At 36.7% G+C, this 15,889-nt stretch overlaps 4 protein-coding genes across 5 annotated transcripts; 1 reads left to right on the forward strand and 3 right to left on the reverse strand.

The window, feature by feature from the left end:
- Positions 1-84: 84 nt before the first annotated feature.
- On the reverse strand, positions 85-2,806 carry FTIP1 (C2 calcium/lipid-binding plant phosphoribosyltransferase family protein). The gene has a single exon (XM_013001846.2). It carries the CDS (start codon positions 2,666-2,668, stop codon positions 311-313), a length of 2,358 nt encoding a protein of 785 aa, XP_012857300.1. The 5' UTR covers positions 2,669-2,806; the 3' UTR covers positions 85-310.
- Positions 2,807-6,639: 3,833 nt separating this feature from the next.
- On the forward strand, positions 6,640-10,607 carry LOC105976538 (bZIP transcription factor TGA10). 2 transcript variants are annotated; one of them, XM_013001774.2, is made up of 11 exons: positions 6,640-6,931; positions 7,052-7,191; positions 7,704-7,798; positions 7,908-8,048; positions 8,271-8,348; positions 8,494-8,553; positions 8,699-8,776; positions 8,872-8,938; positions 9,021-9,292; positions 9,431-9,679; positions 10,190-10,607. In XM_013001774.2, the coding sequence occupies exons 1-11, from the start codon at positions 6,708-6,710 to the stop codon at positions 10,337-10,339; spliced, it is 1,554 nt and encodes a 517-aa protein (XP_012857228.2). In that variant the 5' UTR covers positions 6,640-6,707; the 3' UTR covers positions 10,340-10,607. The 2 variants fall into 2 exon arrangements, with proteins under 2 accessions (XP_012857228.2, XP_088681149.1); XM_088825023.1 differs by having other exon boundaries at positions 6,817-6,931; positions 7,710-7,798; positions 10,190-10,491.
- A 189-nt stretch (positions 10,608-10,796) lies between these two features.
- LOC105976537 (polygalacturonase inhibitor) lies at positions 10,797-11,957 on the reverse strand. Its single transcript, XM_013001773.2, has one exon. The coding sequence runs from the start codon at positions 11,896-11,898 to the stop codon at positions 10,909-10,911; it is 990 nt and encodes a 329-aa protein (XP_012857227.1). The 5' UTR covers positions 11,899-11,957; the 3' UTR covers positions 10,797-10,908.
- A 998-nt stretch (positions 11,958-12,955) lies between these two features.
- On the reverse strand, positions 12,956-15,865 carry LOC105976759 (alpha/beta hydrolase family protein). The gene is made up of 5 exons (XM_013002023.2): positions 14,963-15,865; positions 14,424-14,508; positions 14,176-14,345; positions 13,531-13,805; positions 12,956-13,311 (listed from the first exon to the last, which is right to left on the reverse strand). The coding sequence occupies exons 1-5, from the start codon at positions 15,336-15,338 to the stop codon at positions 13,135-13,137; spliced, it is 1,083 nt and encodes a 360-aa protein (XP_012857477.1). The 5' UTR covers positions 15,339-15,865; the 3' UTR covers positions 12,956-13,134.
- Positions 15,866-15,889: the final 24 nt, after the last annotated feature.

The following is a 15,889-nucleotide window of genomic DNA, read 5'->3' on the forward strand; positions in this document are numbered from 1 at the left end:
TTTCTTGTTCTATTGAACTGTGAATGTGAAGGTAGGGGTAAAAAATGAGTTTCAAGGGTCATTTTTCGGGAGAAAATTACAATCTAACCCCTAAGGTATCCATGAATTACACATATAACCAATGTAACAGGCTTTGAAAATACCAAACAATGAGCCTAGAAATCATATTTTAAGTGTGTAAACATCTTGCAGCAAGATCAAATCATCAAGTAAAAAAATACATATATATATATATATATATATATATATATAGAGAGAGAGAGAGAGAGAGGGACTCACTCTTTGCCGAAAAAGGCGAGGGCCCAACATTTCACAGCATGCTATCAGCCCTGGCCGGCAACCGCCGGAAGAAACTGCTAGGCGGCGACGGCATCTTGCTCCTAAACCTGGGATGCCTGAGCAAAAACAACCCCACCAAAAGCGTCACAATCTTGAACGGCGTCACGTAAAGCGCCACCGCCGCGAAAAGACAAAAACCCACAAAAATACTGCTCGCCCTCGGATCCCTCCAGCTCAGCAGCGACTGAAACCTCTCTCCCTGCGTTGCCACGTCACCCGCCACCGTCTGTATCCTCCCCGCCACACTCCTCAACCGGTCATACCTCATTCTTACAACATCCTGCGCTTTCGATGTCGGGAAAGTATCGAACTCCTCGTCCAGTTCGTCTGGGTGCACCGCCTCCGCCCATGACAGCTTCGTGTCCATATGCGGCGGAATCTTCGTCCTTAACCTAAAATTCCACACGCCGATCAAGAACATGTACAGAAACACCGTCGGCAAAATCAGCTCCGGGTAGCAAATCAGTATACAGAACAGAACATGAACCAATACAGTAGTAATCGGATTCCTCCATTGACAAACTTCACCGAGCCATTTACTCATCGAAATCAAATTCGAAAACAATGAGACAATCCGAAAGAAATTCGCTTTGCTTCGCCTCATGCTCCACATGTGCGAATCCACGTCCAGCATGTACTCGACCACCTCCTTTCTCAAAGGCGGCTCGGCTCGAGCCAGTCTCGAAGCCACGATATTCATCGACTGGTACCTCAAGCTGTCCACCTGGCTTACCGTGAATGGCTGCAAGTAATGCATCTTCGGCAGCAAAGGCCTGCTGTATAGATACACCATGTGTGCTAAAGACAAACACGTAAACCTAAACGCCAGCTGGAGCTCGCCCGTCTTTTTCAGGCCGGACGGTTGAAGTACGAGGAGCGGATAAGAATGCGTGTAGATCCTGTCTGTTTCCAAAGTCGAGAGCCTAATCCTCACTTTACCGATTCTCGTGTCATTTGCGGGCCCGCTTGCAGGCGTGCCTAGGTGGCAGTTGTCGAAGACACCTAAAGTGATGACGGTGCACGGATCGTAAACCTCCCACGTATACTGCTCGTTCCATTTCGGGCTCGGGCTTTCGACTATGGTTCTTGTCCGAACCCATTTTTGTCCGTACTTCGCCACACAGTAAGCATCGGTGCACCCTCGCCCGTCTTTAATCTTCATCGGTAAAAGCCCGTTTGCGCTCAAGATTCCGAGTTCGAGGATTCCGATTGGCTGCTTCCACAGCTGCCTAGCTGTGGGCCTTTGGTCACTTATATACATAGTGGATTCATCAAGAACATGATATCCACCTTCGAGACATGCTCGAATATGAACCCTAGTCGAAAATTTCAGCTCTTTTCTTCTGTCACCTTCTAGAACACCGAATCCGAACCTCTCGAGGTTGAACCAACGTGTGTGCACCGGGCGGTGATCCAATCGTTTCTCGAAAACATGCAAAGGCAAACTTATCCTTCCCACAAGTTCGTCTTTCGACGGTGCGATTTTATTTTCAACCGTAATTACCAATTGCTCCTCAAAAGGCTCGGCCGCTACAAAAATCAAATCCTCATTCCAAAACGGATTCGTTGTCCGATTAGGGCAGAGCTTAGTCTTGAGTATCTGATTCCCAACTTGAGCTTTCACAAACACCTGCGGGAGTTGACTTTTGTCTTCCGACTCCACATCCTGCGCCTCGATCACGTTGACACGAAGGTACCACAGTTTAGGCGAAACGTACACCTTCGACCGAACGCTGAAAACCCCTTCACCATGCACGGAAGCAGCATCAGAATGCCACGCCTCGGGAAACGCCTCGTCAGCTTGAGTACCCATCCAAACAGCCACCATTACTTCACCTCTGAGCTTGCTTTCGCCTTTACGATCCTCCAGCCTGTACCACTGTGGGGCCAAAGGGCTATCTGGCGGGACCCGCGTAGGAACCTCGTTCATATCAAACACTACTCGACCGAGATAGTCATCTCGCCCGACCATCTCTCTGTCTCTTACAAAAACTTCAAGAACCGAAGATTGAATTTTTTCTTTCGAAAATGCGAAAACTTGTTTCCATTCCGGATTCGTTTTCTTCTCGAAACGCTGAGTTTTGCCTTTGTAGTTTCCGAGTTTGACCTCTACGTAAGGATCGCAGCTCCCCGAAACCGGGTTTGTGGGAAGGTCTTTAGCTTTGACCACACGTACATAGAGATAGTACATCTGTTCGACAAGGTCGTAGGTGCTTGTGATCCTCTCACTGCCGGTCCACCATAAGCCACCTCGGGCCCCGCCGTGCGGCCACCGCTCGCCGAGCTGCGGCTTCGTTTCTTTGATCTTGTAGTCATCTTGAGGGTTCATACTCGGAATTTTCTTGATGGTTTTGTTTCTTTCAAAATATATGGGAGAATTTTATACCTCACAAAACAAAGCACACAACACAAACACTATGTGAAGAGAGTGTGTAATGAGCTTATGTTTGATTGAAAGGGTAATGTAGAAAAGAATTTGCTTTGTTTATATTATAAGTTGGCCACTAATGGTGATGTTTAATTAATTAATAATACTTAATGGAGGAAAAGAGGGGGAAAAAGGTTTCAAATATTCCCACTAAAGCTGGTTCTAATGCCCCATCTATCATGACAAAGCTTCTCTTTTGGTACTTGAAAGTCTGTGTACAGAGATTCTTTGGGATTTGTTTACTACTACTCTAAATCTGTAAATGCACCCAATTTTATTTATATGCCCTAATTTCCAAATCTTGAACAAGTTTACACCTTTTTGGTAATATTAGCATTGTGATTTTCATTTTTCATTTTCATTATGAAAATCTCCAAAAAAAATAAAATAATAGTAAATAAAAAAAGAAACTTGAATTAGAAAAAAATGGAATTGAAAAGCAATAATGTAATATTCGTAAAGATTGCATTTTTGCTGCAAAAATGCAATGCAGAAGCAGTAAAGAAGAAGGGTCATTCATACCAACAACAAAGCATGCTCAAAAAGATGCTTTTAAACTTTATTCGTCCATCTCTTATTATTCTTCTTTAGCTATAAACTCTGAGCTGTCCAATTAATACTTTCTTCATCTTAACCTAAAAGTTTATTCTTTTCTTCCAACTCTCATCTTTCCTTATTAGTTCTTGTTCTTGTTCCCATATTACTTCAGTAATTTTCGATTAGTACTTGGTCTTGTATTTGATCATCTTTTTATTGGGCCACAAACAAACCAAATTGGGCCATCATTATTGATAAATTTGGGTCCAAATTATACATCAAAAATTGAATCTTTGATAAGGCATTCTGTTGAGTAGTATTATGCTATAACTTTTGTTGTAGCGATACATACAGATCTGCCGTACAGATATCGCTAGAGGTCATCCCCCGGTTTGATTAGAGTACTTCGGCGTTGGAGAAAGTCCAAGAAAGTGCAGATAGAGGCGTTGGGCGAAGAAACAAGACGTTCGAGTTATTTACAAGAACGACGTAGGATTTAAAGATGGAGTTTTTAATAGTGTATATCGATTATTTTGTATTCGAACCATATTATTTTCTTGTGTTATATATTATACTTTTAGTAATTATAATTTATATCTATAGACATATAAATCAACTTATATATATAATTTTCTACATTATTGTTAATGCATGAATTAAAAATTGTGCAAAAAATACAAGTGCTTGAACCAAGCAACCATTTTCCATAAATAGAAATCGAGAAAAGATGGGCTATGGGCCCCACTTGAACAAAAAACAACTATTTGAGCCCATTGTAGGGGCCCACACACCCAAGAACCATTTGGGACCATTGTTTTCAAGTCAAATTTAAGGATTTCATCTACCTATTTCTGCTGATTTTAGAATAAAACTTTATCCACACCAAAAGCAATTACTACAAATCAATAAATACACATATACGTACATCGTCTAATAATTCGAGTTCGATTCCCTCTTGCCCGTATTTTAAGTGGTCGAACCCGCCGTTCAGTAATCTTCAGTAATTTGCAAACTATTACACGAAAGTGAAATCTACGAAACACACACATGTGATTGTTAATTTCTTTATTAAAAGAAAAAATTAACAAAAAGAATCATCACAAACAAGGGCGGAACTTCAAAGGGGCAGGGGGCTGTTGCCCCCCAAGATTAATTTTTTTTTTAGTTATTTTTGCATTTTAGTTTTTGAATATTACATTTGGCCTTCTAAAGTTTTTGTAAATATATGTCTTAACCCTTAATTTTTTTTTTCTTCTCCACAATCTTATATAAATTATACTTGTATACATCATATTTAATATAAAAATATTTAATAAAATGGTTAAAATTTGTATTATTTTATATAATATTTATGAATATTTACTTATTTTGGAACTTTTTTTATCGGTGTCTCTTTAAAATAATATGAGACGATGCCATTAACCTCCAAAATATTTAAGTGCAGTACATTAAGATTTTTTCGTCATGCTTAAAATATGATAAAACTATAATATATATATGCTTTTTTTATTAAACTTATTTTTGCTATGTCTTGTGAACCAAAAAAAAATTTCGGGGCGCTGCCCCGAACCCCGAAATTTTGGTTAGCCCCCCTTATATTTATATTCTGGTTCCGCCCTTGATCACAAATGATCCTTTCTCTCTTTCATGTTTAGATCTAATACAATACTCATAAATCAATAAAAATTGACCGAATAATGTATAATCAAATAAATCATTAAGTTTGATAAGTTCTTCCTATGAGAAATGATCAAAACTCTAATGATTATTGTATTGTAGGTCAATGGTTGACCGCATGCAAAATATAGATTAATCTCAACATACATATAGTAATTAAGAATACATGTATATATAATATGGTAGGTAGGTAGCTAAATTGAAAGGGTTATACAAACTACTTAGGGAAATTAAATAATTAAATGTTTAAACGAAGAGAGAGTTGATGCATTGTATATATGTGTAGTTGTTGCTTAAACATAGTTTTGTTTCTTCACGGCATAATTAATTAAATTTATATAATTATATATTTTAATTATATAATTAAGGCCTTTGAAAACCGCTAGACAAGCCATGTTTATAAATTATAAGTTGCAATAATGACTTTTGAGTAGGAGTTTAAATGAGTTGAGCCCGCTCATAGGTTCGACAAAAGCTCGAGCTGAAGCTCGAATTTTTCAGTGTATTTGCATCCAATTTAGGTTTTTATTTAATATATTTAGCACAAAAAATGGATTGGGCCAATAGGAGTAGTTGAAAATTAAAGAAATAGATTTGCCCTAAACCATCCAAATGATATAAAACATTGATGTGAATTGGAAGTTAGTTGCGCTGATTTACCTAATCCAAATTATTCCAACTTCTTTTTAATAATTAATAATTATTTAACAGAAATTAGTCTATTTGGAAAGAGGCAGGTTGAAGAGAACAAGCAACATATAACTTAATTAATCAGTATATATATATATTATGTAGTTAATTAACGAATTAATGCAAAAATATCCCTGTTTGGCCATCTTTAATTGTCTTTAATCACATCTTCAGAAACTTAACAAGAACAAGATAATTAGAAATTTAATTTATTAGAGGAAAAAAAGAAATTTAGTTAGTATACAATATTTCTAACATCTATTGTATGTTTCTATATTGACGTCATATTTAGGAGAATTTCAACATCCTCTTGTGAAAACAAATTATTCTCTACCAAAATTAATTTGAGGAATAATAGTCTATTATTGGAAAGTTTAACTGATTATTTCAAACAAACATACCCTTGCTATTAATTATGCATGTGATTAAACCCTAACACAAATATAACTGATAGCTAGCTAGGTTTGTTCTTATTAATAAGATAATTACATATATGTAAATATATAAATAAATAAATAAAAGTAATATTCTAGGTTTGGGTATATATGTTAATGTTTTGAGTGAAATGTCAAAAGTAAACGTAGGGTTATATTGAAAGGAAAGGAGTGCCTTATATTCAACTAACCTCGTACATATATGTATTTAGAGAGAGAGAGAGAGAGAGAGAGAGAGAGAGAGATTTTAATTATGTGGAAAAAAAATAGAAAAAGAGAAATGAATTATGTGAGTGAGAAAGTGTTGTGTAATTTAGCAGAAAAAAATGGAGAAGCCTTAAAATAGAGTTTGTCCTTTCCTTCATTTGCATTCAATTAATTCTCTCTCTCATTCTCCCGTCAAATCCGCCCACCTCCATTTACTACTCCATAACCGACTGACGACTCACCTCTCTCTCTCTCTCTCTCTAGAGCTTTCTCTCTCTATGTATATATATATTAGCCGCTAGAGTGAAGTCTGTTGTGGTGACTAATTAAATAAATAAAATAAAGAAAGGAAGTTGAGTGAATATATATATATATATCATCAGATCCTGTGTGTGATGATGGCTAATTATTCGGAAAAAGGAATTAGCATCAACAACAAGGATAATAATATGCATCATCATCATCAATCTAATACACATCATCTTGATCAGCATAATCATCATCAGCAAATGAATAATAATAATAATAATAATCAGATGATGTTATCGTTTGCTAGCATGATGCAATCATCTTCCTCTTCGTCACCACCCTTTCCTGCTTCTGCAACCTCCTTCAATATGTAACATATCATTCATTCATTTTTCACCTTTTTATTATTTCTTTAATTTTATTAAAAGTGATGTCTTAATAATTTCTTATTTTTATATAATTAATTAATTTATTTCTTATATATATGCAGAAGCGGCAAAGATGGTGGTGCAGGCGGCGGCGGCGGCGCTTATGATGATGATGAAGATGAGTTGGGTGAGTATGATCAAGATGAAGAAGCTCTTTTTCTATATCTCAACGGCCAAGATCACTCCCCTCAAGATCAACGACGTAATTATTCCATCTTCTCTCTATTTTTCTCTTAATTACTTCAATTCAATTCACTTCTACTATACAGAAACTTTTGTTTCTTAATAATTATTATGATTAATTCTTGGGGAAATTAATTCTATTCTTTTTTTCTTTTTGTTTTGGGGGGTCATGAGGGAAGTATGTTGGAGGGGAAGATCAAAAAATAATTTCGTTTTTAATTTTTTACTGATTTGTACTTTGTTTGACCAGATCCTCTCATCTGGAAAAAAAGATTTTTAACTTTGCAAAAGAAAGAAAGAAATAAAAAGATGTATGCATGTATGTGTGGATTCTCAAAGTTTGGACAGACATGTAACAAACTTGTGCAGCAGAAGACATGATTTTGCTAACTTCCATTATATTCTCTACTCTGATTATTGACAGTACTAACCAAATATCACTTTCTCTTTAATTTGCTGCTTTTTTAATTATTGTTGTTAGTAGATTAAATTATTTATTGAATTTATTTTTAATATAAATAAAATATTTAGGTGCAGAGAATAGTGGGGGGGTGAGACCACAGTGCACCCTCAACATTTTCCCTTCTCAGCCCATGCATGTAGACCCTTCTCCAACACCTTCCAAGGTACCTCTCCATCAAATCTCCTTTTTCTTTTTTTTTTTTAATAATTATTTCTTTATTTTCTATTTTATTTGTTGTATTATAATTATAATTGTAATGAATTAATTATTAGGGGAGTAGTCCTGGATTAGTAGTAGTATCAGCAGCAGCAGCAGGTAGCAGTGGTTCGAAGAGATCATCAGCTGATCCATTCATTGATTTATCATCCAACCCTACTAATCATCATCCTCCTGCTCCACCCAAACTGGTTAAGGTTATTAGGACATTAAATACTATTTTCACTTATTATTATTATTATTATTATTATTATTATTATTATTATTATTATTATTATTTATATATATTTTTTTGTTTTATTAACAAATTGGAAACTAAGATATATATTATTGTAAACTCAAGAGATTTGTATCAATTAAAAGTTAATAATTTAATTATATCTTTGTGTTGTAATTGTTACTTTCTTTGGGGGTGGCAGCGTGAAGGAAACCGAAAAGGGGCAACCTCAATTTCAGACCAAGATGGACGACCAAACACACCTCCTGCTGACCCCAAGGTGTATATATATATATATATATATATTACTCTCTCTCTCTCTCTCTCTCACACACACACACACACACACACAAGCGGGGGTGTGTGTGTGTGTTGGTTTGTGAATAAACCTAGCTAATAGCTCTGTTTAATTTGGTGATGTGCAGACTTTGAGGAGGCTTGCTCAGAATAGAGAGGCTGCTAGGAAAAGCAGGCTTAGGAAAAAGGTATATTTCATTATTAATTATATATGTCCTCCCAGAAAAAAAATTAAAATTAAGGAATTATTTTATTGAATTTTATTTTTGTAGAATTATTATAATATCAAGAAGAAGAAAAATAATACTTTGCAATATGTAAAAAAAATTGCAGGCTTATGTTCAGCAGTTGGAATCGAGTAGGTTGAGGCTTACTCAGTTGGAACAAGATATACATAGAGCTAGGTCCCAGGTGATATTAAAATAATTTAATTCATTTAATTATCTGTTAAATAAGTGCAATTAAATATATAATCATTATATTATTATGTTTTAATACATTTTTAGGGATTAATGTTGGGAGGAAATGCTGTTTTAGCAGGAGATCAAGGCCTTTCTCTCAACTTAAATTCAGGTATTAATTCTCACTCATTATATTTTAATTAATTAAAATGCATGCATTAATGAGCTACATATATATATTTTATGCATATTAGATGCTGCATTGTTTGACATGGAGTATGCACGGTGGCTGGAGGAGCACCACCGTGTGATGGTGGAGCTGAGGAATGCGGTGGAGGAAGAGTTGCCGGAAAACGAGCTTCGTATGTTTGTGGAGAACTGCTTAGTCCACTACGATCAGATGATGAGGCTAAAGAACATGATTACTAAATCCGACGTTTTCCACATCTTCACCGGAATTTGGAAGTCTCCGGCGGAGCGCTGCTTCATGTGGATGGGCGGCTTCCGCCCATCTCACCTCATCAAGGTCTGCCTTACGTACGTTAATTCATTCATTCACTGCATGCATGCACACACAAAACCCTAATTCGTATGCATGCATGCATGCAGTCTAATTAATCTAATTAATCTAATTAATGAATTAATGATGTATGTAATGAATTAGATAATAATGAGGGAGATAGAGCCGATGACAGAGGGACAAATGATGGGAATATATGGAGTGCAGCAGTCAACGCAAGAAGCAGAAGAAGCACTCTCACATGGACTTGATGCACTGAATCAATCTCTATCAGAAACCCTAATTTCTGATTCACTTCTCTTAAATTGCTTCCCTCAAAACATTAACAACTATATGTCACACATGGCTCTTGCCATCAACAAACTCTCCACCCTCGAAGGCTTCGTTCGACAGGTATATTTTATTATTTATTTATTTTGAAATCGGAGTCGAAATAAGTTAATTTCTTTGGTGGATATATAGTTACTGTACTAGTAATTTTGATTCCATAATAGAAAATTGGCATATTCTATGTATGCTTTTTCTTCATACTGTTTTATTTGGTAGGTGAAGTTAATATTAGGTGTTTTTTTTTTTTGTCGATATATATTAGGCGGTGTACCGTACGTGTACATCGATCGATTTGCATGTTCGACACGTTTTATGAGACATGTGGATTGTTCAGGGTTGGTGCAAGTAGTGTCTTTACTCGTCGTCTCATAAAACGTGTCGAACATGCAGATCGGTCGATGGACACGATTGTAGTACAACAATTACCAACACCATTACACAATTAATCAAATCAATCAATCAAATGATAATTGAGAGTAGGTGGAATTAATGTAGGTGGAATTAAGGGAGTAATTAATGAAATTAACCCTTCAAGTGTCAACATATGTTGATTAATTAATGTACTTACTGCAGGCTGATAACTTGAGGCAGCAAACCCTACACCGGGTGCACCAAATTCTGACGACGAGGCAAAGTGCGAGGTGTTTTCTAGCAATCGGAGAGTACTTCCACCGCCTCCGTGCACTCAGCTCCCTTTGGTTGTCCCGCCCCCGCCACCAATAATTAACCGCTACGATCGGAGAGTGAGATCAGTCAAACCCTAGCTAGCGAGCTAGCTACATATTTTCTGCCTATATATATATATATATATATATCTTCCCAAAAATATTAATAATTAATTAGCTTTCTTATTAATTTATAATGGTAGATGTCTAGAGCAGAGAGAGAAAAAATCCAAACTAAAGACCAAGGTTGTTGTAAGATTAGAAAGTACTGTAGGACTAATTACAGCTTCAGTTTAATTTGTTTAATTAATTTTCTCTTTTTGTAAGCCTTGATCTTCCTAATTATAGATTATCATGAGAATGTATAATTAATTCACACACACACATATATATAACTCTAACCGCCGATTCCAGCCACGTCATCATTTGATCATGTATATGTAGTCCATTGGACCCATGGCCCAACAATAATTAAAGCTACAAATTAAATGAAGTTAGCCCAACTAGGGATATTATTGGGAATACTGATTTTTATTCAACAATGTGCATCAAACTATTACATTAGCAACAATTTTATGTTTCAATAACATAAATACTGCATATTAGAAATAAATGTTTGAATAAAAATCAATTGCAGGAGGGTAATGGAGAACCGCACAAGCATTTGTTATGGAAATAAGAATAACTATCAAAGCTCTGCAAATCCCCACCAATTGGAATCTTTCCACAAAGCCTATTATAACTCACATTCAAATACTGCATATTCAACTGAGTCAACTCGTCCGGCAAGTTTCCCGTGATCCTATTATGGTTCACATCCAACGAACTCAAACTCGCCGGAAACTCAACCTTTGTCAGATCAAACTCCAACATATTCCTCGACAAATCGACGATCTGTACAGTCTTGTTTTCGCCAAACAAGAAAGACGCATCGCCTTCAAGCTTGTTTCTTGAAAAATCCAGCACGGTGAAGTTTAAGTCACCCAATGATCTCGGGACAGCTCCGGTGAGCTGGTTGTGGGAGAAGTAAAGATCCGGCGTTTTTCCGGCGAACTTTCCGATCGAGTCGGGGATTTTTCCGGTGAGCTTGTTCCGGTCCAAGTGGAGAGCGTCGAGGTTTTTGAGCAGCGAGAGCGACGGGGGAATTTCTCCGGTGAGATTATTGAACGATAAGTCGAGAAAGGTGAGGTTCTCGAGTTGGCTGAGAAATGACGGAATTGCCCCCGAGAGATTAGTGTAGCTTAGCCTGAGGATTTTGAGGTTAGTGAGTTTGGTGATGGATTGTGGGATTGTTCCGGTGAGATTGGTTAGCTTCCGGAAGACTAGGGTTTCGAGAAAGGGGAGGTCTCCGATGGTGGCCGGAATTTGGCCGGAGATGTTGCCGGAGAAGAGGTTGAATTGGACGATGCGGTTGGTGGTGGGGTCACATTCGACCACGTACCAGTCACAGCAGTCGGTTTTGGGATCCCATGAGGCTAAGTGGTAGGGGTTGTTTAGGGATTTCTTGATTTGTAGGAGGACTTTTTTGTCATTTCGATTGCATCTCTCTGTGGCTGAGTGAGAGAGATGTATGAAAAGGAAGAAGAAACAGAGTGTGCCAAGTTTTGAGGGAATCATCTTTTTTTCCTTGCAAATGGTATTATGAGATTTGATTTCGGTTTAGTCAACTATATATAGGTGAAGGTTTTGCGTGTTGTTCTTTACTTCTTTTAAGTGCTATATGGACAAAAGATCTTGCCAAATTAATACACGTTTATTTTTTGTCGGCATAATAACTTATATGAATCTTCGTACACGTTCACCTTTAAAGTGTCAAATTCAACATAATTTTCTAGATTCCGTAGAATATTCTCTAATTTATACTCATTTTGTACGAAATGCAATTTCTAATGCACCACAATCTGATATTTACAAGCCAAGAGACACATTTTATGATCATCTTGTTTCAAAATATGGAGTTCGAATGGGATAAAACGTGTACAAACTGAACAATATTCCATGTAATCTAGAAGATTCAACTAAATTTGACATCGCAAGGGTGGACGTGTAAAATGATTCATAGCTGAGGAGGGTAATTGTAATTACCCAAACATAAGAGATCTTTTCGTAATTTGATATTACCTCATCAGTGGCCGTAATTTACACTAAATTTTTTTTTCTTCACTTTCTACAATTCATGCACATATATTAGTTTTCTTAATACAAATAAACAACCCAAAACAACAAATATTATAACACATAATAATTAATAAGTAGTAATTATTAGTGTACTTAAGGGGATTAGCTGTCACTTTTTTAAACAATTGATAATTTGATATAACTATTCCCAGTTTCGGCCTTCACTAGATAAGTAGTTCCGTGATAGAATTTTGATTAATCAATTAATTTGATTTACCACGTAATTCAAATCTCACAATTAAATTAAATCCATGCATTATGCATGATTCATTAAAATGTGACTCAAATGCATAACTAATTCTTTTTTTTTTTTTTATCAATAAATGCATAACTAATTCATTGTCAACAAAAAGTAGCAGTTTGCAATAGTCAAACTTCTCAGGCATGTCCACCTTCACCACATAATAAAACCTAGGATGCATGCTTTTCTCAAGCCCATAATATTGACTTTTAGGGTCGGTCAACCAACCTAAGAAGGATGAAATAAATGATCAAATTGATAATGAACATTTCTTTTTTTTTTTAATATTTTTATTGAGTTATCCAACAAGAATTTGTTCATTTAAGAAACAAATTAGAGACCAGAGGCTACAAACACACCCCTTCGAAACCATTTACGTTAGATGTGAAGAACGAACAATGCTTACCATTTGTGTGGGCAGTGATAATCATAATTCATAGACAAGATTCTTTCCACGGTAATCTATTCAGTCCATCGACAATGGCCCTTCGAAACTCCCCATTGTGAAGAATAAAAGACGAAACGTGCCCACCATTAACCCACCTCACTTCCGATCCTGGCCATGCTTTTTGAAGCTCCATTACCGAGTCTTTTGGTATATACCCATCGTCCTGTAATTATACGAGTTAACTCAAATTGCTCATTAATACGAGGAAAATAATGAAGGGTTCTTCTTCCGTTCTATGCTCGTCAATTTCAGAAGCCCTCATACTTAAATATCCAATAATTTCGGATCTTGAGATAATTTACACTAACAAACGGAAATTTAATTTGCTTCTAAACGAAAAATCAGTATGCAGAAGCCAGAAAGTGGTAACTATGATACTTACAGTAGCGGCGACAAATATGGCAGCATTGGGATTTTTAGGGATAGGAAAGCGTGTGACGTCGGTTAGAGACAAGACATTGCGCATTCGCTCGGTGACTTGCTCGATAGTGGTAGCAGCATTCTCCATGGAAAGTTCTTCTCTAAGAGCGTCCCATGCAGTGGCGTGCTTCAACACACCTTCACAGAATGCCACGGCAGCAGAATGTGGAGAAAGAAATGGGAGTGTAGCAATCGGTGACGGGTGCAACGACCCTACCATAGCAGCATGTACTCCGCCTACAAAGAGTACCGATTTTCAAGATCATAGATTAATTATTCAAAGTTAAAAAACTGTAGAAAACCATTCTCCACTATTGGTTTCTAGAGATAACCATATGCATGCAGAGAAAATCTGAAGCAAAAGCTCTTGATTTTTCATATTTATCTTTCCTATGTGCACGATAACTCCAAGAACGAAAAATGAAGAGAACTATGCTACTTTGCTTGAGTGGAAACAACCAACAGTCAGCCCTACATTAAGCTCTCGAGTAAACGATGACATGTTAACACACCCCCCCCCCCCCCCCCCCCCCCCCCAGAATTAATAAATAGAAAATCTACTAAAAATGTCAAGAAATGGAAATCGTGTTAATGAGGCAAGTCTTACCCATGCTAAGTCCACAAACACCGAGTTTCCCAAACCCTTCTTCAGATTCTAACCAATATAAAAGACTACGAGCCTCTTCAATGGTCACTCTTCCTAATAAGAGCAAATCACTTACACACAAGAGCTTTGCGCCCCGCTGCAGCATCGGACGTCTTCTTCCATAGAAAGGGCTGTAAAATACATAAGCTTGGATGAAACTCTGTAGTTTGTCAGAGCCATTAATTGACAGATATTTAAATTAATTTCACCTCTCTAGCACCATAGTTGCTATGTTTTCCTTCAGCAGAGGTCCACCAAGACGTAACCTCCGGTCAAATGTATGATCCCCCGTACCTGAAACAAAGGAGATATGTTTGACATCTCCATCATGATTTGAGCAAAAGACGAAAAAAAATAATGCATAAATAAAAAATCAGAATTTGCCTCAACTGAAAAAACATCTCCCACTTCGTTATTTGTCGTTAATGGGTGTTTTTGAGAAATTTTACATCAACGCAGTATGCACTTAATACAATGTAGTACAATTATCAATTCAATAACGAAAAAAAAAAAAAAAAAAAAAAAAACAGAACATATTCTCAATACAATGCCTAGACCACCTTTGCGAAATCTCTAAATCTTATCGTACTCTCCGATCATTACTATCATCAATCCATCAATGATCATTAGATTCTAACAACAAAGCCGCAACTAAATTCAAACAAACACAATTGTAATATTGTAAACCATAGTCAACAAACACAATTCATAAAAATACGACATACAAAAACTTGATCACAAGATATACCTGCAAGATGAACAACACATGCCATCTTTTCCGGCGACACGAATTTAGGGGAAAGGAAAGCAACCCTAGCGGTGTGACTCTCGGGGGGCAATGCATTGAGAAGCTGCTCATTACAAGGTGTCCGAAAAACCCCTTCCCTAAGACAAGCAGTTTTTGTTTCCCAAACTGTATTCCAAATAGGCTGAACCAAAGTTGGAGGCCAATTTTGGGATTCTAATTCAGGAAACAATTGCTTAATCATTCTCTCTAAAAGTACAAGCTTTGAGCCACCCCACCCCCCAGAAAAAAATTGAGGGGTTATCTTTGTTCTGTGCAGCAATGCACCATACACATGATCTAGCAAATAGTGAAGCGTCCCCAGATTTACAGTAACCATTCCCTTTTACAGGAATTCAAATCAAGTTATAATCGAAAAAAAAAAGGTCTATAACATCAGAAAAATATTGGATTCTTCGATTAATTCAATCGATGTGAAAGAAACCCTAATCGGAATAGAACATTGACAACCTGAATGGATCTAATTTGTTTTTTTTTTCTTTTCAAAAACGGCAAATTTTCAAATCACGAAATAAATTGCGGGTAAAAAAAACCAAACTCAATCTAATGAGTTGAAAAATTGTTATTACAAAAAGGAGAAGAAAAAACCAAATTGATAAAATGTAAAAAGAATTTATTGGGGTTAACTTAGGTATGGATTCATCAAAATTTGTGGCAAAATTGCGTTTAAAGCGATATACACGAAGCAAAAGGAGAATAGGATTTTGTGTGTGTTGTGTGTGTGTGTGAGAGAGAGAGAGAGAGAGAGAGAGAGAGAGGGGCGGAGGAGGTGGTGGTGGTGTAACACGGCGGGATTTCGATATAAGGGCCCACGTGCCACCTCAGTTTATCCGTAGTATTTTGCTGGCGTACGTAAATTACTTGGAAAAA

The sequence above is a fragment of the Erythranthe guttata genome, chromosome 11 (assembly GCF_056151865.1).
Source record: "Erythranthe guttata isolate IM_541 chromosome 11, IM_541, whole genome shotgun sequence".
NCBI classification, from domain to species: domain Eukaryota; kingdom Viridiplantae; phylum Streptophyta; class Magnoliopsida; order Lamiales; family Phrymaceae; genus Erythranthe; species Erythranthe guttata.